We start from the raw sequence: 25,661 nt of genomic DNA, 5'->3' as shown, positions 1-25,661 counted from the left end.
ATCATGCACACACACACACACACACAAAGATACTGAAAGATAAACTCGCATGTACAAATATACAGTGCGCAAACATACACACGCACTCTGATCTAATATCCACCGACATCAGCCTGTCCACTTTAGCGACGCACACATACAACTGCGTACAACCCACACATCTTGGGGTCAATACAGAAGATTGAACTCTTTAGTGTGCCAGTCATGTTGGACCGCAACGTGGCTCAAATGCGCCCTCTCTCGCCCGTATCCGCGAGCGTCGATATAGGAAAAGGCACAACACACCTGCGGTCAAAGGGCAGCTCCCCCGGGAGAGTGTGTGTTGCGGTCCTGCCCAGGAGGAAGCCCACACGCTGGAAGAAACCGTGCGTGTGCGAGGGGGGGAGGGCGGGCGGGGGTGGAGAGGCCGGGCCGGTCCTCTGGAGGAGCGCCAGGGGGTCTGGCGAGCCCTGGCACAGCGGGTCAGACGCACAGCTCACCTGCACACAGCAGTCTGGGTCGACACAGTCCACCAGCCCATCTGCAACACAGGCACACGCATCCAAGCACACACACACACAAGCACCCACACAACATATTATCACATAAAGGTTAAGGATGAGTAGACAGGCACAATCAAGGACACATGTAGGTACAGAGCTGTAAACACACACGCGCTGCACACATACAGTATAATCAGGTAAAGGTTACAGATGCTTGGACAGGCACGACCAATCAATCACACACTCATACACAAACACACGGTAAAGGTTAGAGACGGTCAGACAGACACATTCAAGCACACATGGGTACACACACACACATATCGTCATTAAGTACTTCACAAGCTTCATCCCGCCTAATCCTTTGAAGCCCCTCTCTGATTGTCGGCGGGGACAGTATTTATGCCTGCCGGGCTAGCAACAATCTGCTCACATGTAGCTGTCTACAGGGGCATCGAGGAGAGCATGCGACAACCCTGTCATCTGCTCAATATACAGACACCTTAATGTAGAACTACACAGCACCTCTACGGAATTAAGACCCAGAAACGAACCCTATAGAAGAAAACAGACCAGGCTCCAGATTTCCTATTTCAGGCGTGTTTTCGGGGAGAAAGGCGAGAAAACTGTGTTGACATTTACAGCGGAAGCATTCCGTACTGCAGTAAAAAGGCCAAATCATTTTGTAATGGCCTCCGTTCCAACGGTCAAACGCTTTTGTTTCAGTCCTCAGAAAATGGCAACTTCACAGAGATGCTACAAAAAAATGTGGATTCCACGAAAAATAAAGATTTTTTTTTTATCTATAAGATCAAAGCAAGCATACATCTTAGATCTTTTGAAACGTATTTGCATTTAAAAAAAATCCCATGTGTCTTTTTGTGTGTATGTCTGTCCTATTTATTTCCTCTGTAGTGAGTCCTAATGAATACAGGGGGCTTCTAAATGAAGCCTGCAGGCTGAGGGCTATGTCTGACTGGAACAGATGAGATCATCCTCTCATCACTGCTGACAACATCTACCATCTCCATTTCCACCCTCAGAGAGAGAGACAAAGACAGAGAAAAAGACAGAGAGAGACAGAGAGATAAGGAGCGATACAATGAGAGGATGAGAGACATACGGACAGATGTGTGGAGAGAGATAAAAGAGGAAGGTAAAACACACAAGGGACTGAGAGAGAGAGAGAGAGAGAGAGAGAGAGAGAGAGAGAGAGAGAGAGAGAGAGAGAGAGAGAGAGAAAGAAAGAAAGAGTAAAAAAGGACAATAGTGCACCTGACAATTTAATCAGTGGTTGAAGCTGGTTGTTGTAATGTGTTGTGATAGATGACTGAAGGCAGATTAGATCTAATGGGTCTCTACACAGCTAGTTGAGCCCCAGTTACAGAGCAGGAGGATGGGTGAGAGGACTCTATTTAGCAGGACTGATCTGTGTGAATGTCCATCCATAATTACACTGCATACTGCTTTCAGGACCAAAACAAAGTCATTACCAGGGCCCAGCTCTCTTTTGGCCGTTTTGTAATGAACACAAAGGCCTGATGGAAAGGGTGGAACAATGAAGTAGTGAGAGGTAAAATAAGAGAGGAAGTGTACGTGTGCATTTGTGACAGGGGTATCAAAGGCACCCATCAGTATGGCTTCCTCCTACACCGGGCTTCAAACTGGGGTCCACTGACCCAACATGCACCAGCCACACCCTCTGCACCAGCCACCAGAAATCTAGCTCTTCCATGGTGAGTGTGGGAGGTATTTACACTGAGTGAGTTTAACTTATTCGACTCGGTTTGTGTGGGATTAGATGAGACCCTCTCTGCCTACTAAAGACACACAGATACATTGTGACTCAAAAGACATTTTGAGTGCCGGTCCTTTGAAACAAACTCACACAGTAGCTCCATTCCAGTAACAGGTGCACTGGCTGTGTGCTGGGAGCAACCTTGTTTGTGAGGTAGGTACTTTTGGTACGTTTCTGAGGTTTTGATTTCCATTCCTTTGAGGCTTTTCAGTAACCATAACTTAAATTGTGTTTTGTTGTTTCTCTTACACATGTTTTTACAGCAAGAAATATCACTGATGAGCTACGCAAATATAAGATGTGTGTCTGCTCTAGTTTAATGTGGAAAGATCCTTTCTGGTGGCGCATGTGAAATTGTTGCATTCATGTTCCTGAGGACGCATTCAGGAGTCTTTCATCCCAGCAGGGTTGTAGATATCAAAGACATTAGCCCAGATAGGGGTGATTAGTGGGTGGGTATACACACAATTATACACAAGCTGTCCCTTTACACACCTACAGCGACACACACACACACACAGGAACATCATTATAATCTATACTTTGTTCCCGTACCTCCGTCATTGTCCGTTCCGTCGCTGCACTCAGTCTCCATGACGACACTGCATCCGGGTCCACTCCACCCTGATTGGCAGATGCAGCGCCAACCACTCTGCTCCAGGGTACACCGGCCATGCCCGCTACACAGCCCCGGGCAGCCATCTGCAACACACACACACACGCACACACACACACACAACAACACACCATTTTACATTATGTATTGCCAGGTGGGTGTGTTTTTAATCTGTAAAGTGTGTTTCAGGCAGCGATGAAGGGCATGAAGAGGAGAGTGCCGTGATGTTTGTGTGTTTCAACGTCTTTGTGTGTGTGTGTGTGTGTGTGTGAGCATGTGTGTGAAAGTTAATGAGAGAAAAGTAACTTGCCTTTCACAACCACATCCAAGTCATGAGTGACTGTGGGAGAACAGGGGGAATAGAAGACAGTGTTAATCTAACAAGCTTCCTAGCAAGAAAAAGAGGTGAGAGAGAGAGAAACAGAGAGGGAAACGGAGAGATGGAGGGAGAGAGACAGGAGAGCGAAGGGCTGAGATGTGTCTAGTATTTAATAGGCACAGTTAGAGTGTGTCTTGACTGTTAGTTGTGGCGAACAGGTAGCAAACAGTGCAGTACAGTTTGTGCTTCACACCTTTCCCAGAGGGATAATAACCCACACATAAAAAACCTCACACACACCCACACCCACACCCACACACCCACACCCACACACCCACGCCCACACACCCACACACACACACACACACACCCAAACACACCCACTCACCCAGTGTGCAGTGTTCTCCCTCCCATCCAGGCTGGCACACACAGGTCCCGTCGTGGCAGTCTCCATGCTCCTCACAGCGGGCGTGGCACGCCCTCTGGTCACAAGCCGCACCAAGCCAGCCCTCCTCACACTGGCACTGGCCCGCGGTACACACGCCATGACTGCTACACGGCACCGGGCACAGCTCTGCGGGGGTGGGGGGAGTGATGTGTGTGTGTGTGGAGGGGGGGGGGGGGGGGAGAGGAGCAATGTGTGTGTGTGTTTGTGTCAGGGGAAGTGGTAATGAAGGAGGGGGGATTTGAGGAGAGGGTGAAAAAAGGCAGAGCAAAAACCGAATTGGAAAAAAGAGAGAGAAGAGATTAAAGCCTATCCTGCAGTCACTTTAAGTACTGCAGACGAAGGCGTCTCTTTCTCACCTGTAATAGTTAAGCTTTCAGACGCAGGCAGAGAGTGAAACAGGGAGAGAGTGAAAGAGGGAGAGAGAGCGCAAAAGAGAGAAAGAGAGAGACAAAGAGATTGAGAGGGAAAGATATAGAGAGAGAGAGAGAGAGAGAGAGAGAGAGAGAGAGAGAGAGAGAGAGAGAGAGAGAGAGAGAGAGAGAGAGAGAGAGAGAGAGAGAGAGAGAGAGAGAGAGAGAGAGAGAGAGAGAGAGAGAGAGAGAGAGAGAGAGAGACAACATCTATTACAGTAGGCAAACGCCTCAAATTTGCACTGCGTATTTAAACGCTCCACACTGACACTCTTTCCAGACGTTTGATCAGATTTGGAGAGTATCTTAATATCTCATCTTCTCTCTCCTCCTCTGCCTAATCAAATCTCTGTGTCGTTTCTCCCTCTCGTCCGATATTACCACCTTTTTCTCTTGAGTTGCACCACCTTCCCCCTACCCTCCTCCTCTCTCTCTCTCTCTCTCTCTTTCTCTCTCGCTCCCTCTCTCGCTCCCTCTCTGGTTCTCCTCTACAGAACAGAGCCCCATCCATCAGAACAAGAACCCCAACTGCTGCAGGCTCCCTTCTCAGACTACTTATCCAGCGAGCAAAAAAAGAAAAAAAAGTTATTTCAATTTAAATATACATAGAGAGAGAGGAGGGGGTGTGTGAGGTGGTGGTGGGGGGGGGGTGGATTAAGGTTGGTGAGTTTTACGCTCTCGATTAGAATTACATTAGCTAAGTTCTGGCTCTACAAGAGGTGGATGAATCATTTCTGCCTGTGAAGGGAAGGTTTGATTAAAACCTGAGGACCTAATCTCAAGGTGAAACTCTTCAATCTCAGATAGAGAGCTCTGTAGTCGAGCACAGGAGCTAATTCTCTGCTTAGCGTGGCAGGCTCTCATGTTAAACCCATAAACTCCCTGAAGTGGGCCTGTGTGTGCGGAGGCAGTCGCTGTGCTCATGTAGGCGTGTGTGTGTGTGTGTGTGTGTGTGTGTCACTCTCTGCTCTCTCTGCCTGAAAGTGACAGAAAAGTTTGTGTGTGAGCATGTGTGTAGGCATTTGTGTGTGTGCGAGTGACTGCATGGGTGTGTGTGTGTGGTCAGCAGATATCTGTGGGTCAGAAAAGATTTATATACAGCACGCGGTGTGAGAGAAGTGTGTATGCCCGGTACAAAGAGAGTAGCTGTGTGCCATCTCTATAATGACCCTTTTCCCTCCAGTCAGCATTCACACAGCAGTCAAGGACAGAGACACACCTCATACCTTAACACTTTCACCCCCCCACCACCATCACCACCACCCCTGCCACCCCACACACACCTCTCTAACCCTGCCAGCAAACTAAGTACACCGTTCCACTGCTTGGCCCGACACAAACCCCAAGGATGTGAATGACCCTAGAAAATATGTATGTAGGTTGAATTCACTTTCATCATTTCTTGGGTGGAGAGATGCTTAATACCGTAGCAGTGCAGATTTCAGCTACTGTAATTAATATAGAGAGTCTTTTGGGAAATTTAAATGGGAAAATACACATGAAACTAAAAAAGTTCCTTCCGGAAGCTAATATCCATGCAGTAATCCTGCGTGCTCAGAGGAGAAACAGGCTTCAGCAGTGCTGCTTCCGCTGGCTTCCCTGGTCTATCTGAATGGAAGGTACTTCTTAATAAAACCTCCTTACAGCTTCTCACACGCCTTCTTCAAAAGGCCTTACAGCTAAAAGCTCGACAATAGTAGGTTTGTTGACCTCTTCCAGACTAGGTTTAAGCATGGTATATCTGGGCGTAGACTGACAGTGCTTGTGGATGCGTGAGTGAGTGTGTGTGTGTGGATGTCAAGGCGAGGCAGACTCTAGTCTGCTGGCAAGAGAAATCTAATTTACACCCAGCATGGAGCACACACAACACACACACACACACACACACTCCATTCAGCACCCTTCCAACATTTGTCCTTCTTATTAATAGATGCCCGTGAAACAAGCAAGACCATGCTTGTATGAACACAGCTCACCCGCACACACACACACAAAAACCCGACACAAATTCAACGAATACCTCACACTTTGTTTACATGTGTGTCTGGGATCGCTCACCTATGTAGCAGTCTGGTCCGGTCCAGTTGGGTTGGCATGAGCAGGTGTCTGTGTCCAGCAAGTATGTTCCATGACCAGAACACTGGTCCTGGCACGCAGGCAAGGGCTCATCACAACTCACACCCACCCAGCCTGCAGAGCACACACACTCTCCACGCACACACACCCCGTTCCCCGCACACTGGGGGTCCACACAGTCCACTGCGGAAAGAGAGGGAGGCAGAGAGAGCAAGAGAGTGACACTCATTAATCCCATCAGCTAACATTGTATGAACTGTGTTCTTTGCCTAGAACTCAGCAGCTAACCAGCCTAGCAGCGCTGTAGTGCTTCCAGGACATTAGATATGCTACTGTAGCTGTGTGGGTGTATGTGTGTGCATGTGTGTGTGTGTGTGCATGTGTGTGTGTGTGCTGTTTCCAGCGTCCCCTACTCCTAGAAAGGACTAGGCTAGGATACACACTGTGCTTCAGCACTCTGGCCCCTTTGGGCTTGGCTGAGCTGGGATAAGCTGGGATCTGTGTCTGTGTGTGTCTGTGTGTGTCTGTGTGTGTCTGTGTGTGTCTGTCTGTCTGTGTGTGTCTGTGTGTGTCTGTCTGTGTGTGTTTGTGTGTGTCTGTGTGTGTCTGTGTGTGTCTGTGTGTGTCTGTCTGTGTGTGTCTGTCTGTGTGTGTCTGTGTGTGTGTGTCTGTGTGTGTCTGTGTCTGTCTGTCTGTGTCTGTGTCTGTCTGTGTGTGTCTGTGTGTGTGTGTCTGTCTGTGTCTGTCTGTGTGTGTCTGTGTGTGTCTGTCTGTGTCTGTGTGTGTCTGTGTGTGTCTGTGTGTGTCTGTGTGTGTCTGTCTGTGTGTGTCTGTGTGTGTCTGTGTCTGTCTGTCTGTGTCTGTGTCTGTCTGTGTGTGTCTGTGTGTGTGTGTGTGTGTGTGTGTGTCTGTCTGTGTCTGTCTGTGTGTGTCTGTGTCTGTCTGTTGTGTGTGTGTGCCTGCATGTGTGTTTATACAAGTGCGCCTGTTTGTTTGTGTTTCTATGTGTGCCTGTGTGTGCGTGTGAGGGTGTGTGTTTGTGTGTTTGCCTGTCCATATGTGTGTTTCTGCTTGAGTGTGTGTGTGTAATTACAGCTCTATTTGGAGTCTCCTAGACTCAAGGTCAGTGTTGCTGCAGAGATGGATGTCAAGCTAAGTGTGTCTGTGTCATCAGCTGCGCTTCCTTTTTCTTAGGCCAGTTGAAAACACAGACTGAAGGATTCTAATGGCCACACATGTAAAGTCCCACCGGTATACAGACGTAGCAGAGTGTTCATCTGCTACCCTACCTTGTTCACAGTTGACTCCCTTGTAGGCTTGGTTACATATGCAAATTCCCTGGATGCAGGAGCCGTGATTGGAGCAGGTGGGGTCGATGCACTGCCCCTCTTCCACGTTACACTCCGCCCCCTTCCAGCCTTCCAGGCAGGCGCAGCGACCCTTCTCGTACACGCCGTTGCCACTGCACAGCACCGGGCACGAGTCTGCCCCAGGACACACACCCGTCAGGAACATGAACCCCAACCCTCATTCACATAGGCATCCACACGCACACGCATGTGTATACATGCACACATGTAGATACACATGCTGCATACAAACCTACACCCACAGACACATACATTCGCAGAACACACACACACACAAAACACACCGAAAAAGATACTGGAACAAATATACACATTCTCACAGCATTTTGACACACAATTACATATGTTCTTACGCATGCTGGCACATACACACACTCACGTGCACACACCCACGTGGACACACTCACATGCACACACACACATACACACACACACACACACACACACACAGGACTGCAGTATATTACCACAGAGAGCACAGTCAGTGACTGTGATGTGAGTAGGGCTACGCTTTCTTATCTCAACCAGTGTGCAAATTCAGCAAATCCTAAAGCTGACACACACACACACACACAATACACAACACACACTCCAGCTTATCCTCTTGCTGTTTCAATTTACTGAAGCACCACCTGAGCCTGGCTACCACGGCAACCCGAACCTCGCAGAAAATCCCTGTCCCCTGGCTTGGTGCGGGTGTGAAAACAATCGTGAAAATGACAGATTAGAGTGGAAGAGAAGAGAGAGAGACAGCGATATCTCCATGTCGGAAGGAAAGGGCGTAGCTGAGGTAATGACAGCCAGAGACAGGAGCTCGCCAGTGAGCGAAAGGGGTACTTCTACCGCAAGAACGTCTACAAAAGAAATGAACTGTGGAGCTGTCTGTGGGACTGCGAGAGGAACTAGAACAGGTACCGTAGGAGATGAGGTATGCTGCTTTCTGGGAGAACAGCAGGAGAGAGCAGCAACCAACCCCGAGGCAGCAGCAGGAGACACCATCGTGCTGCGGCTGCTGATTGTCAATTTTCATTTCAAGTCAATCTGCTATTTTTAGCACGGCTGTAAAAGGTAAACAACGTTCCCAAAGCAGCGTGCACCACGGGGGGACGAAGAACAAGACTAGATCCAAAACTCTGTAGAACAGAATCAGTCCGGGACTATTACTTTAACTCTGTAGAACAGAATCAGTCCGGGTCTATTACTTTAACTCTGTGTATGCGTGTGTGATTGTGAGTGTGTTCATTCCCAATTTGGGGTGGAAAGCCTCTAGTCTATAGCCTTATACGCCAGCATGTTATCACATAATCCTTTTCGAGAGTGTTTCAGAAACATCCGTCGAACTTTGCAGACGGATGAAATGAACAGCGGAGCGCTAAACGAGGCAGGAAGAGAAGCGAGCATGAATAAATGAAGAGAGAGATGAATAAGTCATGGGTGTGGCATCAGAGCAGTTACTCACAGAGAGAATCCCGGCGCAGAGCTTTCCCCTAACCTAGTTTGGAAATCAGTCCGCACACGTAGGTACACACACACACGCATGTACACACACACACACACACACACACATGCATGCACGTACACACAGGTACAAATAGACAAGATAGTGCAGCATAGAACACATGGCCAAAAGACACACACACACACACACACATACACACACTGACCTTTGGCACAGTCAGGTCCCAGGAAGCCAGCGAAACAGTGACAGTGTCCTGCCACGCACTCCCCATTCCCATTACAGCTGGTGGAGCACCCGTCCATAGTATCTACACACACACACACACACACACCCACACACAGCCAGAGGAACACACACACAGGCACACACAAAGGATAGACATCAGATACAGCTTCATCCTCTGGCAGAGGGGTCTGTTATTGAATCAGAGATCTGATAAGCGATGGCTTCTTCCCAGGAGACAGGGCCCATATTAGATTAGGCTGATCATGCCGCAATGGCACTCTTGGGAACAACCGAGCATTCCCTTCCACTCAGCGACCCTAAACACATTAGAGAACATTAGTGCCTAAACAAACCCTGTGTAATTCACAAAACATCAACACTTCATGAACAAACAAAGTCTATGGAGAGACATAGTCATAAAAGCCATTGGAGCTGATGAACAATATTGGCAGAGGCAGTAGTGAGTTATATCAAGGGTACCTCAGTACACAAGGCAGAGGAGATCAATGTAAGGACTTGTTACAGCCAATGTAATGAACAGAAGCTTTTTCATCAAGCATTTCCCTTGAGGATGAGTAAAGACTGTTCTTTGACGATCCTATCTTCTTTCACTCCTCTGTCCTTCATCTAGGATCTCTCCTTCACAAAGAGAGAGAGGGAGTGTTTGAAAGAGTCACACTATTTGATATTGCACTGGCAGGCCCTAAATCAAGATCTCCTTCAAATAGAATTGCCGTAATTGCGGCGGTCCAGAACTGAAACCAGGTCTGGATCCTATATCTGTCCTGTCTATGGGTTTTATCTCTATATCATATTGCTGTTTTCTCTTAATTAGGTTTAAGTACCAACACAATTTAACCTCTGCAACCCATCTTCATAATTAATAGAGGAGACCATTTCTGCAATACTCTCTGTCACTAACACGTATTGTGACAATAGGATACAACATATCCATCTTCTATGGGATACAGTACAACCTTCTTCATCATGTCTCTCACCAATACTTTGCTGACAAAAATGATCCACCTGTTGGATACACACAAAGGTGGAACCAGGAGACAAAATATATTTATTGAATATTTATTGTACTTGCAAGCAGAGAGACTCTAACTCCTACACCAAGTCCCAGAGCAGCAGCTCAGTGACTTCCAGTAACCACGGGAACAACCTACTGTAATGTATACATCATCTTTCAACCAATGCTTGCTGCAACAATGGGAGTCAACCTCAGCATCTTCTCTTCTAAATTCACCACGGTATCAGGACTGATCCTCTTCACCATGTGTGTCCTGGCCCAGCCAGCCACATGCCACATGCCTCACAGCCCTGACACACTGGCATGACAGCAGCCACCGCCCTGAGGCACAAATGACACATGCTAATGAGACAGGCCCTTCCACCAGCTGGTGACATGCAGCCTCCCGGTCTCCGCGGCAACGCGTCACGACGGAAACCCGCAGCAATTTTCACCTCCATCACCTGTCACTGTCACACTGATGGAAAGGGGTGAATGGCAATCACCTCGCACACTCGTACCTATTTCACACACGCACGCACACGCACCTATCTCAGTCTCACACGCTCTCTTTCTTCAGCGGCCTCTCCTCCTCCTCCTCCTCCCGCTCACTTCTTTTTTCAGGTACGCAGGCACACACACACACACACACACACAGCCCAATGTCAGACACACAACTCCCTCACACACTGAGCTGAGAGATTCCACAAAGACAGGCTGGAGCCATGGGGTCCCTCCTCTGAAAGGACAAGGTGGAGCAGGGACAGTGCCCCAGTAATTACCTACCTGTCTATGTTCAGCACCAACCACTGTATTCAGCACACTCCTCAATTTGCATTGTCATCTAGGTGCCATGGCAACTTGCTACCAGTTTCATATCTTCACACAGGTCTAGCATTGCTGTCTTCCCCTTTCAATAGGCTATGGTGTATGGTTATGCAGTGTGGTGTAGTGTGTGATACCTTGTGTGTACCGGTTCTCGCTAATGTATAGTTTCAAAGGTATTTTGAAGATATTTCCAGTGAAAGATCCGGCAGAACACATTCATGGAATACTTTTCATCTTTTCCGGTAATCGAGTCTCTAATGGGTGTGATGAATTTGAGGGGAAAAACACAGTGATGCGGTGCAAGGTGCAGTGTTGCCTCCTCACCTATAGGGGTGCTGTGCAGCAGCACAGGCTCCAAGCTGCGGCCGTCGTTGTAGACAGCAAGGTGCCAGGTGCCGGGGTCCATGTACTCGATGAAGCCCGTCTCCTGCAGAGCGCTGAGCAGGAGGCCCCTAGGGGCAGACCCTGGATCAGCCATGCTTCGGGGCAGCTGCTTCCCATCCAGCAGCTTGACAAAGTCAAACTGAGCCCAGGACAGCATGCAGAGAGAGCCCACAGGGAGTGCAATAGTCAACAGTTAGAATGAATAGACAGGATATTCACATTCATGTTCTGCCCCAGAAGAGCATCAAGGAGGAAGTGACAGAAGCCCTTCCTGAAGCTCGGGGCAGCACATGGAGCTGCTTGGATGGGATTCTATATCCATGGCTTCTGGGTGCTGCAGTTGTGTTGAGTAGATGCGATACTAATGACCGAGCTTCCTGCTTTCCGACATCCCTTGGAATAGTTGCGGGTGTTAGTCAGTGAGCAATCTTTTCGGAAACATTTATGAATCCGTCTTGTTAGTGGAGATCCATGGGCCAAGGATGTGACCGATTCAATGAAGGATGTGAAGTTCATCTGGCTGCTAACACACTTCCCTGTGAAACTCTACGCCAGCCAGCCAGTTCCTCAACACGTTCTCTAGAACACTTTCTCTTACCTAAAACACATCACTCAGGTACAGAACCAGCCAGTCAGACGGATCATGGCTATATTTCAGCTTCAAACTCCCCATGTGCTCCTTCCCATGTGCTTTCTCCTCCTCCCCTCATTCCCCCCCTCCTTCTCCGCTCCTCTTTCACCCCCCTCCTTGTCTCTTGCCCTCCTCCCTCTTCTTGTCTCCCTCTCTCCAAACCTCCTTGAACTAGAAGCGGCGTGTGTGTCGCATTCCCCCTTGAGGGCTGTGTGTCACACTGGTGTCAAAAACAGCTAATTAGACCTCTTCATGCAGGAGGGAGCAGGGCTGTGCCGATGTTAAACAGCACATGACTCAGGATGTGTGTGTGTGCGGGTCTGTGTGTCCTTTGCCAGTGAAAAAACTTTGCCACCGAGTACTCCGTACTGGGTCGTGTGTGTGTGTGTGTGCCCGTGCGTGCAGAACATGATTAATGCTACACAAGCTCATATGACCTCAATGACCACAACTAATTCTACCAGGCCACCAGGTCAACAGGAGTATGTTTATGTGTGTGCACGTGCGCATGTGTGTGTGTGCGCGTCTCTCGTTACAAATGACTCACCTGCGTATGAGTGGGCGGTACGTTTCGGCGCCCGTAGACCCCCAGCAGTGCATTGTGGGACAGAGAGAGGTTGAACTTGATATAGGTGGGGTGGTGCACTGTCAGGTGGAACCTCCAGAACAGACCAGGAGGGATGGCTTGAGTCTGCTGGGTCCCAATGTCCACCTCCCCTCTGTCTATGGAACGGCCACGCACCCACTTATCTACAGGAGACAGCCACACACACACACACACACACAGAATGCACCGACACACACACAAATACACGCACACAAATTGTGTAATTATTTAAATGTATTATTCTGTCATTTTAGCTTCATGTTTCCATCCACTCAATAAGATAGCACATTGAGAAGCAAAACAGCCTCTCCAAAGGTCATTCTTTTGTCAATCACTTTGAGAGGCAACGCGGCTCGATGGAGAGCGGCATTGTGTGTGAAGTGTGTGTTGCCGTGCGTGCAGCAGTGTGTGCAGCATCTGAGTGTGTGTTTATCTGCATTGTGTGTCGACCAGCACATGCCCATCTCTTTGTCCTGGTCCACATTAGCATCCACTCCGCAGACAGACACAGAGAGAAAAAGAGAGGAAGAGGGAGACAGAGTTACGCTGTCAGACGTGTGGCTGTGTGTGTGTGTCTGTCTGTGTGTGTGTGTGTCTGTGTGTGTGTGTCTGTCTGTGTGTGTGTCTGTGTGTGTGTGTCTGTCTGCGTGTGTGTCTGTCTGTGTGTGTGTGTCTGTGTGTGTGTGTCTGTCTGTGTGTGTCTGTCTGTGTGTGTGTGTGTCTGTGTGCGCCCAGCTCTTTGTGCTCGGAAGAGAATAGCTATCGATGGTGAAGGTCCCTTAGCTCCAGTCTGCTCTCCTCTGCGGTGCCTTCATGTGTGCTTTATGTGGTTGCCAGGTTCATTGTTGCTGGTGCAGGGGGGTCCTCTCACTACTCTTTGAGCCAGGCATCACAGTGAGGTATGCATTCTGGCTCCTAAACTAAGATGGAGGCAATCCAGTGACAAGAAGAGAGCGAGGGTGAGATTGTTATCAGACAAATACAGAAGAACAGTTAGGGGACCTGATTTACGGGGCCCGGTCTCTCCCGATCCATAACCCCCACGGCAATGTGCTCTTGCAGAGGGAGGGAGAGAGGGAAGGAGAGAGGAAGGGAGACTGAGAGCAACAGAGGGATGAAGGAAGAGAGGAGGAAAATGAAGAGAGGTGGAGTGAAAAAAAGAACATTTTGTGAAAGAGAGAGAGGAAAGGAGGGGGTTAGGCAGGCAGAGAGAGTGAGGTGTCCTCAATGCAACAAAGAGTGAGATCTACCCCTCTGGTCTCCAATTATAGCAGAGAAGCCTCTGCCCAGCCCATAATATGCTGCCAGTCTCCCTGGTAACCCTTTGGCCCCATGCCACAAAATAGAGAAACAGTCTAAGGAGATCCAGTCCATATTGTGAGGATGGCGGGCTGCAGTCCAGAGCCAGATGAATAGGACATGGCAGGCTGCAGGCGAGCAGACCAGCATCCAGGTCCCTCTGATGCTAATTATTCTCTACTTCCTCCCCGCGTCTGACGCAATGGAGGGACAGAAACAAGCGCTCAGGTCAACCCAGCGGCCCCGACCCCCCGCTCAGAAACTGGAGGGTTGACGAAGGGGGAGAGGAGCGCTAGGGGTTGCGAGGCCGCGCCAAGGTTGCTGATGCAAACGCCGGAAAAATACCATCAACATGCACATCTAACCCTGTGCCTCCTGCACATTCTCTACATCCCCAGTTTTCTTTCTCTCATTATCTGCTTGGAATATACAATAACAGAGAACAATCATCTCATATTGAAGAGAGGAAGGTGAGAGAGGAGATAAAGAGAGTGTTATAAAGGTAGAGAGAAAGTAATAAAAAGATGAAGAATGGGCAGGAAAGGCAGGAGAGTGAGTTAAAGGCGAAAGAGAGAGACAGGAATGGAGGGTGGGGGTTTCCAGTAAATGGTGTTGGCTGGGACGTTTTTTTTGTATGGAAGTGATGTAGCAGTGTGTGTCACAGTGTGTATCAGAGTGTGTAGTGTGTATCAGAGTGTGTAGTGTGTATCAGAGTATAGTATACATTAGAGTGTAGTGTGTATCAGAGTGTGTAGTGTGTATCAGAGTGTAGTATACACCAGAGTGTAGTATACACCAGGTGTAGTGTGTATCAGAGTGTAGTATACACTAGTGTGTAGTGTGTATCAGCCTGTAGTATACACCAGGTGTAGTATACACCAGAATGTAGTGTGTATCAGAGTGTAGTATACACCAGGTGTAGTATACACCAGGTGTAGTATACACCAGGTGTAGTATACACCAGAGTGTAGTGTGTATCAGAGTGTAGTATACACCAGGTGTAGTATACACCAGGTGTAGTATACACCAGAGTGTAGTGTGTATCAGAGTGTAGTATACACCAGGTGTAGTATACACCAGGTGTAGTATACACCAGAGTGTAGTGTGTATCAGAGTGTAGTATACACCAGGTGTAGTATACACCAGAGTGTAGTGTGTATCAGAGTGTAGTATACACCAGGTGTAGTATACACCAGGTGTAGTATACACCAGAGTGTAGTGTGTATCAGAGTGTAGTATACACCAGGTGTAGTATACACCAGGTGTAGTATACACCAGAGTGTAGTGTGTATCAGAGTGTAGTATACACCAGGTGTAGTATACACCAGAGTGTAGTGTGTATCAGAGTGTAGTATACACCAGGTGTAGTATACACCAGGTGTAGTATACACCAGAGTGTGTACTCCCAGGCTCCCAACCACCTCTCCCATTAGCTCAGATTACAGATGCCAATCAACATAATGAATGGGGCAACACTAACACAGCAGCCTTAACATGTCAGAGGAGACCTCAAGGCATTCTGTCTGATAGTTCACAGACAGCTGTCAACATCTACACATATTCTACTCCAAAGAACACCAGATGGAACTTGGGGCTGTGATGAAATGGTCCAATAACATAATCATGGACTTCCCGTTTGTCTCTTCAGAGTGGATATGTTGAAGGTGCGCCAGAGATTGTAGGGGACAGTATCAGTGCTTTTCATCGGAGGTGGATTGGGGACAATATGTAAAATGCCTGTTTGTTTTAGAAGCAGGCAGCGATACTAATGGTTAGCTTATCTCTGTCATCACAGCAACGCTGTGATAGGATGATAAATGGTGTGCTATCTGTCCTGCTCGGATTTAACGAGAGGGGGAGAAGGAGAGGGGGAGAGAAGTAGAGAGGGAGATGAGAGAGGGAGAAAAGGAGAGAGAGGTAAAGAGAGAATAAGAAAAATAGGTGGACATAGTTGGTTTTAATGATGCCAAAGAAATGCATCCCGCATAACATGCACTTACACACATGCACACCAACATATTGTGCAGTTCCCAGTGTTAGGCTGATGAAGAAACATAGTATCAGGTTGAATATGCACCAAAAACATATTGTCATAATGTTTTTACATCATGCAACATACACACACCCATGCACACACACACACGCACACACATATATCTTATCTTCACCTCCGGGTGTAACACACTCTACCACGTGCACACACACACATTACCACCTACTAATTACTATACAGGGTGACAAGGAGATATTCACATCAGTCCGTTACAGTACTAATGCACTGGGCCGTGTGTGTGTGTGTGTGCGCGCGTGCGTGGTGAGGCACAGATGAGATGAGAGAGTAACTTGACACCAGGCCTGATTAATGTCTCTCGCCTTAGGGTTTCACGGGTAAAACAATTACACCTGTAATCTATTTTCAAAGGAACTAAACTGTCCTTTCAATTAATGTTATTATTCCTCAGATTCTAATGAAGCTGCCAACAGGATACTGGTGTTGAGCAAGAGGCTAGTCGGACAGGATACGCCGCAGGACTGACTTTGTGAGAGTGTGTGTCTGTGTGTGCGTGTTTGCTATGAGTGTGTATGTGTGGTTGCATGGACACATATTTGTGTGAAAAGAGTGTGTGTGAGTGCAAGACGAGCAAATGCACGTGTGTGTCTGTGTACAATTGTCTGTATGCGAGTTTGTGTGTGTGAGTGTGTCTAAAACTCCCCACAGTGCGGAGCTGACAACATTAATGGTTTTCTAAAAGAGCTCGCCTTAGGACAGATAAAAATATCACAGCGGGCCAGGTCACCATAATTAAGGGAATTCAATTAAAAGGCTTTTTGGAGGCAGGTGTCTTATTAAGACACCTTCTGTGTTTGATGGACCAATGAATGTCCCCCAGAGCTAGGAAGGAGATCATCTTATTGGTCTTCTAGAACTCTCCTTCCTCCATAGAAACCCTCCACCCCTTCCAGCAACATACCCCTACCCCCTCCCCCTTACTGAGTTAACGATGTCAATGTCACCCTACATATATGCTTAAACTGAATAATTTCAACCAGCGTGTTGATTTGAATGGATTGATGGAGGGGCTTAAAAACTGATCCTGGGACATTTTTTATGTATTTTATTATTTGATTTTGACGACGGATGCGAGTTAAAATATTGAGATTTTGAGAGACACTTAGATAAACCATTAAGATATTGGCTTTGTTGCTTTGTGAGGGTCGGGGATTGTCATCACTGTCTTGTGGCTGTCTACCGCTCTGATGTGTGTGTGTGTGTGTGTGAGCGTCAGAGCATGTATCACAGCATGTGCCGATCAATGAAACCGATGTAGCAGAGACCTGTCTAGTGCACACACACACACACAGTCATAGTGCAGATTATTGATGTGGTCTTTAGGAAGCCTCCTCTCTATGGCTCTGGCTCCATATCTCACTCGTCTGTGGAGGACTTCAAGCCGACTGAGTACACAAGAGACCGCCTGACGGCTGACTGACACAAACACGCACGCACGCACACCAAACCAACCACAGTCACGCACACACACACACACGCACACAACCAGCCACACAAACACATTAAGCAAAGCACAACCAAGCACACACACATACAGCCAACCAGCCACACACACTTGAGCAGACGCACACACACACACACAAACTAGGAGTGAGCAGACTGTAGGGTGTTTCATCATCTTCTATGAATTAGAATGAGGGAGTATTCCACTCTGGGCCGCACGCCCTTCCTCTGTGTAGTGGCCATTCCCCAAGTAGCATTACTGCACAACTCAATGGGAGTTTATTAAGGAATGAACGTCTCTGGCAGCCAACTCTCCACAGTGCATCAAGTGCTTTCATGTGCTGCAGGGGACGTCTTTCACATCCAGTGTGCGAGTGTGGAACTGCATGTGTGTGTGGATGACACAGAGTAAAGGGGTTGCCAGTAAATGAAAAAACGTGTGTGTGTGCATGCAGGGAGTCGTGTAAGTGTGTGTGTCCGTGCACGGGCGTGCGTGTGTGTGTGTGTGTGTGCATTCCTGCTGCTCCCTCATGCCTCAGCCTGGGGGTGGTTATTGAGGGGGCACACTGCAATTAGAGTCGTACTAATTAAGAAACCTTTCATCTGCATAGGACTGTTAAGCTCCCCCAGGAAGGGCTGGATATGCCACGAAGACACATCTACAGGAACAGCCACATCTACAGGAACAGACACATCTACAGGAACAGACTCATCTACAGGAACAGACTCATCTACAGGAACAGACACATCTACAGGAACAGACACAGGAACAGACACATCTACAGGAACAGACACAGGAACAGACACATGAACAGACACAGGAACAGACACAGGAACAGACACAGGAACAGACACATCTACAGGAACAGACACATCTACAGGAACAGCCACATCTACAGGAACAGCCACATCTACAGGAACAGACACAGGAACAGACACATCTACAGGAACAGCCACATCTACAGGAACAGCCACATCTACAGGAACAGACACATCTACAGGAACAGCCACATCTACAGGAACAGACACAGACACAGGAACAGACACAGGAACAGACACATCTACAGGAACAGACACAGACACAGGAACAGACACAGGAACAGACACATCTACAGGAACAGACACAGGAACAGACACATCTACAGGAACAGACACAGACACAGGAACAGACACATTTACAGGAACAGACACAGACACAGGAACAGACACATCTGACAATGCTTGTCAAGTAAAACTGGCTGGCTAAATTGTCGAAGTCCTACTTTTTTGAGGCATTGTTTCAGTCATTTTCATTGATATCTTTTGTGTGCATGTCCTTGCGTCAGATAAGGACGCTCTCAAGAAAATATGTTTTCAAAGAATTTAGATCATTAAAAATGTTATTGCATGGAACTCATTCATAGTAATCAATGATGTCATCATGCATTATAACCATAACTTGGTACAGCATTCCAGTTTAGCTAACGTCTGACTGGATGGAATCATATCAAAACAAAAACACAGCTTCAGCATTGTACAACATGCCTCAATGCTTCAATTAAACTAGATAAACTGAACTCCACATTCTTTCTCCTCCTTGACGTCATGGCACCCATTTCCCTATCTCCTTTTCAATTTATTTCTCTATTCCTCTCTTTAATCTGACAGATGATGTCACTCTCTCTCACTGTGGGAGGTGATGGGGGTGGCTTTGAGAGTGTGATAATCCTGGCACGGGATGGACTTAATCCCTCATCTCCCCTGCCAACCTCCTGCTACCATGACCACCGCAGGTTATCTGAAAACACTGGATCAGATTATAGTCTGCATCAGTTTTGTTTGGGGATTTGACTGAATGTGAAAGCCGTTTGATGGGTGATGTCATTGATGTAGCGACGCGATAAGGCCCGAGGTGCTCTGGACCGTCCCATTTGGATCCTTTATGGGGGGAAACTGAAAACCTCCCACGATATTGGCAGTAATATTTTATTTTCTACTTATGTTTAAATGTTCACTGTTTGCACCTGCCCACCAAAGTAAATTCCTTGTTTGTGACCACTTACTTGGCGATTAAACTTTATTCTGATTCTGTAGGAATTTGTCAGGAGGCTTTGTCGAGAACGACCCTGAGCAATCAGCTAAACAAAGTCTCTCAGTGGCACCAGAAGATGTTTGAACGTGTTGGTCAATGATAGTGGACATATTAGACGTTTGTTAGGAGAGGGCAACGTTGTTGACACGCCCTCCTCCTGTGCCTTGCTCGAAGGAGGCATTTGATTGGTCGAGGGGGAAAATGATACACGGTATAAATCATAACCAGATTAGCCAATTAGCTGCTGGTCGTAATGAATGATTAATGATTGCAGGGATTTTCTCCAGGGCATATCATGGAACAGCATGTTGGGAAGGACCCTAATCCAATAGGAAGAAGTCTAAAGATGTGTCAGGGGACATCAGTCACTTTTAAACATTCATATTTTCATTACATTCCCTTGCAGATACACAGGAAAAAATGGGCTTTTCCAACTATTGTTCACTTCAGCATTAGTGTTGTAATATTTGCTATTTTAATATACTGTCTGTGTATGCATGTGAGAGTATATGTCTGTACAAACCTGTGAGCCGTGTGTCTGTGTTTACAGTGCACGTGTGTGTGTGTGTGTGTGTGTGTTTATGCGTGGCGCCCATGCACTCACCCTTGTCGCCGATGTGCGTGTGTTCAGGGCCGTGTGTGTCAGAGGAGAAGATGGGGCTGGTGGGGCTGGCACCGTGCCCGCTGTGCCCGCTGTGCCCAACGTTGTCCTGCTGCTCCACGCTGCTCAGGCCGTTCTCATACAGCTGGCCCTGCCCCCCCTGGTGGAGACGCCAGGTCAGACCAAACAGGTGCACCGCTGGAGGGAGCGAGGGAGGGAGGGAGGGGGAGGGAGAGAGATAAATCATTATTTATACACGAGAAAGAGGTGTGGTTGATTCCTCTTTAATGCTCGTCTTAGCACCCCCTCATCTAGTTTATATGCTTATTAGTGCCCAGCAAGGCACTGGGCAATTAACAGTCTCACACACACGCACACACCCACTCACTCTCTCTCACACACACACAGGCAATCACACACACACACACACACACTCACACACAGCATTGCCGAGGTGGGCAATTAAGTTAGATCTTTGGTGGCTGGGCCCAAGGCTGATATTAAAGAGCTAACACATTCTTTTATGCTTGAGTAATGATCCTTTCAAAGCCGTCGTGGATTCAGAGTCCATATGGCCCTTTTAAACAACAAAGATGGGGGAGGATTGCTTGCGTCCCCAACCAACTCCCCCACCTCCCCAGTAAAAAAATATTTACTAGGACAACAGTCAAACATGCCGTTAAATTCAAACAACCAACACCTGCTGATAAAGACAATTAATGAGCAGCTTGACGGGCCCGTTCGGCAAAAAGTGGCATAAAAAAATCACTCAGAACTCGGACAAGTCATTGTGCCGCTTTTAGTTTTTTTTTAAAGATTCTCAGTTAAAAGGATGCAAAAAATGGTCAAAAGCTTTGGAGATATGGAGAACAAAGCAAAAGGAATACATCATTTAGAGTTTTTTTCTCTCTTTTTTCGCTCCCCTGACACATCCGCCAGATCAAACACGAGCAAAGACTGAAATCACAAAGTTAAGCACGGAGCGTTGACAGTCAGTGGACGGTTATTGCATGTAGATCAAGGTAATGGAAGTTCTAACAGCTTCAAACAACTCCAATGTCTGTCGTCTGGCAGGCTGATTTTCCCCCCAAACCCACAATACACAAGATACGCACAAACAGTAGCTGTTTGAATCTGCACATATTGTTGCGAGCTGATGCACACACACACACACACAAATACACAAAGACACTCAGATACCCACTGATGAAGAATACCTAATTAAAATACAGATAGTTCAAAGAGATGGCCAAAAGAAAAAAACTGTTATTTCTTTGAAAACTACAGTAAATGTATGATGAGTTCTGAGAGTTGACAAAAGATTCAGTCCCTGGTTCTAACACTCACAGGAACACAGGATTGTCAAGCACACATTGACACGTATACACAGATCCATCTCGCATTAAATCACACACACACACACACACACACACACACACACACATAAATGCACACCAATAAAACACACACTAAAAGACAAGCAGACACACAGTCTCTATTGGGAGCAGCATATCACCCACTTCGACATGTTATCTTTTGACAGGCCCTGGCCTCAGTTGGATTATCAAGCCAGTCATGCGTGCGAGCAAGCGGGAGCTTCAAAGCAGAACACAGACACTTATTACAACCATAAGGGACACGTTAGGCATCCTTCAAATCTCACTAATTGAACTATCAATGTGTGAGAGGAAAAGGACAACCGGTGATCATTTGAAAACAGAGGTGAGGTCTTTCACTTAGAAACAACTGCTATAATCTCTCTTATCTATTACGGTTTTAATGTAAGGTCCATTTGGAGGTTTTTTTCTCTGTAAGACAGTGAATAGACATGACTTTATGACTTGTTTCCTCACTCCTCCCCTCCACCTCTTCCCCCTCCATCCCTCTCAGTGACCCGCTCCCCCCTTCCCGCTCTCAGAACTCAGGAGAGGCCCCACTCCAGAAGTGGCAGTGGAGACAGCACACTGGTAATAAGCTCTCCTCTTGTTCCTTTTCCTCTCCTTTTCTCTCCTCGCCTCTCCTCTCCCCCCGCCTTCATTCTCCTCTCCTTTTCTCTCCTCTCCTCCCTCTCCCTGCCTGTTGACCTTTACAAGGAATTAAGATGAGTCTTTCGAGTATGTGTGTGTGTGTGCGCGGGAGTGGTGGGCAAGACTGGAGAACACTACAGAGGTGAAGGGTGGGCGGTTCAACTTACTCAAAAGCTCAGACACACACACACCCACACAGCACACACACAGCACACGCCAAAAGGAAAAAAACACTTGCGAACTCCAAAATGTGGCAGGGCCTAGTTATTAGAGCGCCCCAGCAGAGGAGTGGAGCTGTGGCGGTGAGCAGTTAACAGGTCTGAGCCTCCTTACACATGAATCATTGATCAGTGTGACAGAGAGATGACTGGAGGTAATACTCTGCCTGTCTCTGGGAGAGGGGATGAATCTGGACCCACTACACTGCATCACCCAGCGGAGAGAGGAGTGTGTGGTGTGTGAGTGGTGTGTCTGAGCGTGTGTGTATGCACGCGTGTGTGTGTGTGTGTGTGTGTGTGTGTGGAGGTCTACTAGTCCACGAGGATATTCAGACTGGAGGATCGCTGGTGATTTCTCTCCTCTATGCTTCCCAACAGTGATGTGTAGCAGCTTGACTATAATGATGCAGACACAGAAGCAGCCTCAGTTATAAAAGTGAGAGGAGAGAGAGATGGAGAGAGTGAGTGTGTGTGTGAGAGAGAGAGACAGAGATAGAGTGACAGAGAGAGAGCTGGAGTGTGAATGAGATAGAGAAAGAGAGGGAATGAAAGAGAGAGCCAGACAGAAGACCAAGCTAGAGAGCCAATGGGAGAGATAAAGTGAGAGCAAGAATAGAGACGAGAAAGAGAGGAAAGAGTGTGATATACAATGCATATATACCTGTCTACGGCGCTAGCCTTACGAGATGCCTAGGTCTGATAATTGTACAGTGATTAATAACACTAATATCAGAAATGTGAGATAATCTCTTTCTCTTCCGCCTGCAAATGAGTGGTGGTAAAGAAGACTATATGATTTATGATATTACTGTTGGACTATGTCTCTTTACAGTGTGATAGATAGGAACAAATGAGCCAGTTTGTCATCTCATTCCAGTATTATTGGAAAGAGATTTTTTTTTTGCGCAATTGTAATAAATATCAGGGACACTTTTGAGGATACTGTGTTCCTGAATGATAGAAGCTGCTGTGGCTGTTGTTGTTCTTGCTGTTGTTCTTGCTGTTGTTGATGCTGCTGTTAGGTGAGAATCTGTGAATGCCTCTATGGATTAGAAGAGAGATGATTGCCTTTGGGGGCCAATGTCTTATGATTGGATTCGACTGGAGGGGGATTGGTATGTGCTTGTGTGTGTGTGTGGGCGTGTGTGTACTCAAGTGTTTGTATATGTAGGTGATGCCAAAGATTTAAGTCTACATAATTGGAGTCCACAGTGGTCTATGTGCACATGTGTGTGTTCACAGAAGTGGCAATTTAAGCACAAATGAACCATCTCTCCTGTTGTAATGGCCATTGTCACTGTGAGATCCTAGCATGCTCCCTGTATATGATGTTGATGGTATGGATGACTGGAGAGAGTATTGAACAGCTTATTGATAGCAGTCTAAGCTGGAGAGCTACCATAGTCTGTTAAAGATGTCTCATCGACAGCCTCTCTGGCTTCCTCTCTGGCTCCAACATCTAAAAAAAATCCTCAAAAAATTGAAACACTAACAGCTGGTTCTACCAAAGGAGAAACAATCTGCAAATAAACAACCAACCTAGTATATAATATGCATGTCTGTGAAAATGCTAAATATTGTGAAAATAGACATGTTTTTCTTGTAAACAAGCATTTAAATATATTTAAAGTGGAGGAATATACAGTAATCACATGGTATAAACAGTGTTATCTAGTCTCAAGGTGGCTACAGTGTTCAAAGCCTCGGGCTCAGCTTTTTGCTATTCACTGAGAAAGAAGCGAGTGAGGGGGAGAGAGAGGGGGGGGGAGGGAGGAGGAGGGGAAGACAGAGAGGGAGAGGAAGGGACAGGGTAGAGAAGATAGATACATTGATACAAAGTAAGAAAGGAAGAAAGAAAGAGGGTAGAGAATGAAAGAAAGGAAGAGAGACCGAGCAAAAAGGGAGGGAAAACGATGCAGTAACTGTCTCCTGAGAAGTCTTAGTAAATAGTGAGAGAGCTGTGGGGTCTGTCTTCCATTCCTCTCTCCAGTCAGACAGAGGAGAGGAAGCATTTTTCTCACCCTCCTCCACCTATCTACTGACAGCTACTAATACTGCTGTCACGCCTGTCAGGGAAGTGTGTCTGTGTATGTCTTGTGTATGTGTGATCCTGTTTGTATGTCTGTGTGTGTGTGTTTACATGTCATCGGTGTGCTTGTGTATGTGAGCGTGCGTGTATTTCTTCCGTGTGTCTTGTGTGTGTACACCGTGTGTGTGTGTGTGCGTTTGTCTTGACCTTCTGCTTAGTGTTTGTCCAATGGTGCAAACACAGTAGTACCAGCAGGCCGACCTTGGCGATCAGATGCTGGAGGTTAGGAAAGAGGGCAGAAGAGACAGAGTGAGAGATGGAGGGATGGAGAGAAAGTGAGGAGTCACATGTCCTCACTGGGCCATGAGCGCTGAGGGACTGTGAGATGAACGGGTTCTCTGAGTGTATGTGTGTGAGTGTTTGTGTGACAGTGTGTGAGTGTGTGTGTGTGTGTGTGTGTGTGTGTGAAGGCAACATTACTCACTACTAACCATAGGGATCTGACGACCCCTAATCATAGCCAGAAACATCAGGGGGTGAGTTCATCTGGTGTGTCTGTCATTTTTCTCTCACCACCCCCCCACCCGGTCCCGTCGCCCCCAGCACCCCTCCTCCCTTTCCTCTTTCTTCTCTGAGCGTGGGGCCTACATGGGCACCTCCTCCCTGGCGCCTCTCCTCCTCCTCACTGCTTCATCTGCAGTGGTGAAGCCAGGGCGGAGAGAAAAGGAGCAATCACACTAAAGGTTTCAGCTTCTCATTTGAGTCCACTCCAGCTTGATGGAGTGCAGAGGAAGAGGAAGACAAGCAGGTGGCAAATGAGAAGGAGGAAGATATTAAGGGAGAGGAAAAGCATGGCGAGGAGAAGGAGAAAGAGGACGAAGAAGATGATTAGGAAGAGAAAAAGAAGGAGGGTGAGAAAAAAGGAGGAAGGAAATTTGATTTGCCAATCAAATTGCCATTTGAAAAACATAAAACCTCATTATCATGACCAGGATATGATAACTAAGGTTTCCTCTCCTGAGGAAACACACACACGCTCCAGTGATCCACTATTTAAACAGGATGTTAGATCTCTTACGTCACACATTGATCCTGTACTGTCAGCCAGATGTGTGTGTGTGTGTGTGTGAGAGGCTCTATCTCTAAGAGGCCATTGAAACATTCGAAGCAGCCGTCATCAGTCAGACACCCCTTGTTGTAACCGAGGAAGACTCTATTCAGTTCATATCAGCTT

The 25,661-nt window shown here is 47.3% G+C and overlaps 1 protein-coding gene across 1 annotated transcript in view; it reads right to left on the bottom strand.

Moving 5' to 3' along the window:
• LOC146302388 (teneurin-1-like) overlaps nt 1–25,661 on the bottom strand; it is a 92,820-nt gene that overhangs the window by 33,470 nt on the left and 33,689 nt on the right. Inside the window, exons 5-14 of the mRNA XM_084699038.1 lie at nt 20,157–20,351; nt 12,609–12,811; nt 11,371–11,569; nt 9,184–9,285; nt 7,439–7,633; nt 6,132–6,332; nt 3,604–3,789; nt 3,207–3,236; nt 2,836–2,982; nt 286–520 (exon numbers count right to left, since the gene is read on the bottom strand). Of these exons, the coding sequence (XP_084555164.1) occupies nt 286–520; nt 2,836–2,982; nt 3,207–3,236; nt 3,604–3,789; nt 6,132–6,332; nt 7,439–7,633; nt 9,184–9,285; nt 11,371–11,569; nt 12,609–12,811; nt 20,157–20,351 (1,693 nt within the window). The remainder of the gene's footprint in view (nt 1–285; nt 521–2,835; nt 2,983–3,206; nt 3,237–3,603; nt 3,790–6,131; nt 6,333–7,438; nt 7,634–9,183; nt 9,286–11,370; nt 11,570–12,608; nt 12,812–20,156; nt 20,352–25,661) is intronic.

The sequence above is a fragment of the Hypomesus nipponensis genome, chromosome 1, assembly GCF_054491055.1.
Source record: "Hypomesus nipponensis isolate SF chromosome 1, ASM5449105v1, whole genome shotgun sequence".
Classification (NCBI taxonomy): Eukaryota; Metazoa; Chordata; class Actinopteri; order Osmeriformes; family Osmeridae; genus Hypomesus; species Hypomesus nipponensis.
Note: the sequence above shows the minus strand (reverse complement) of the source record. Positions and strands in the feature narration are given on the sequence as shown.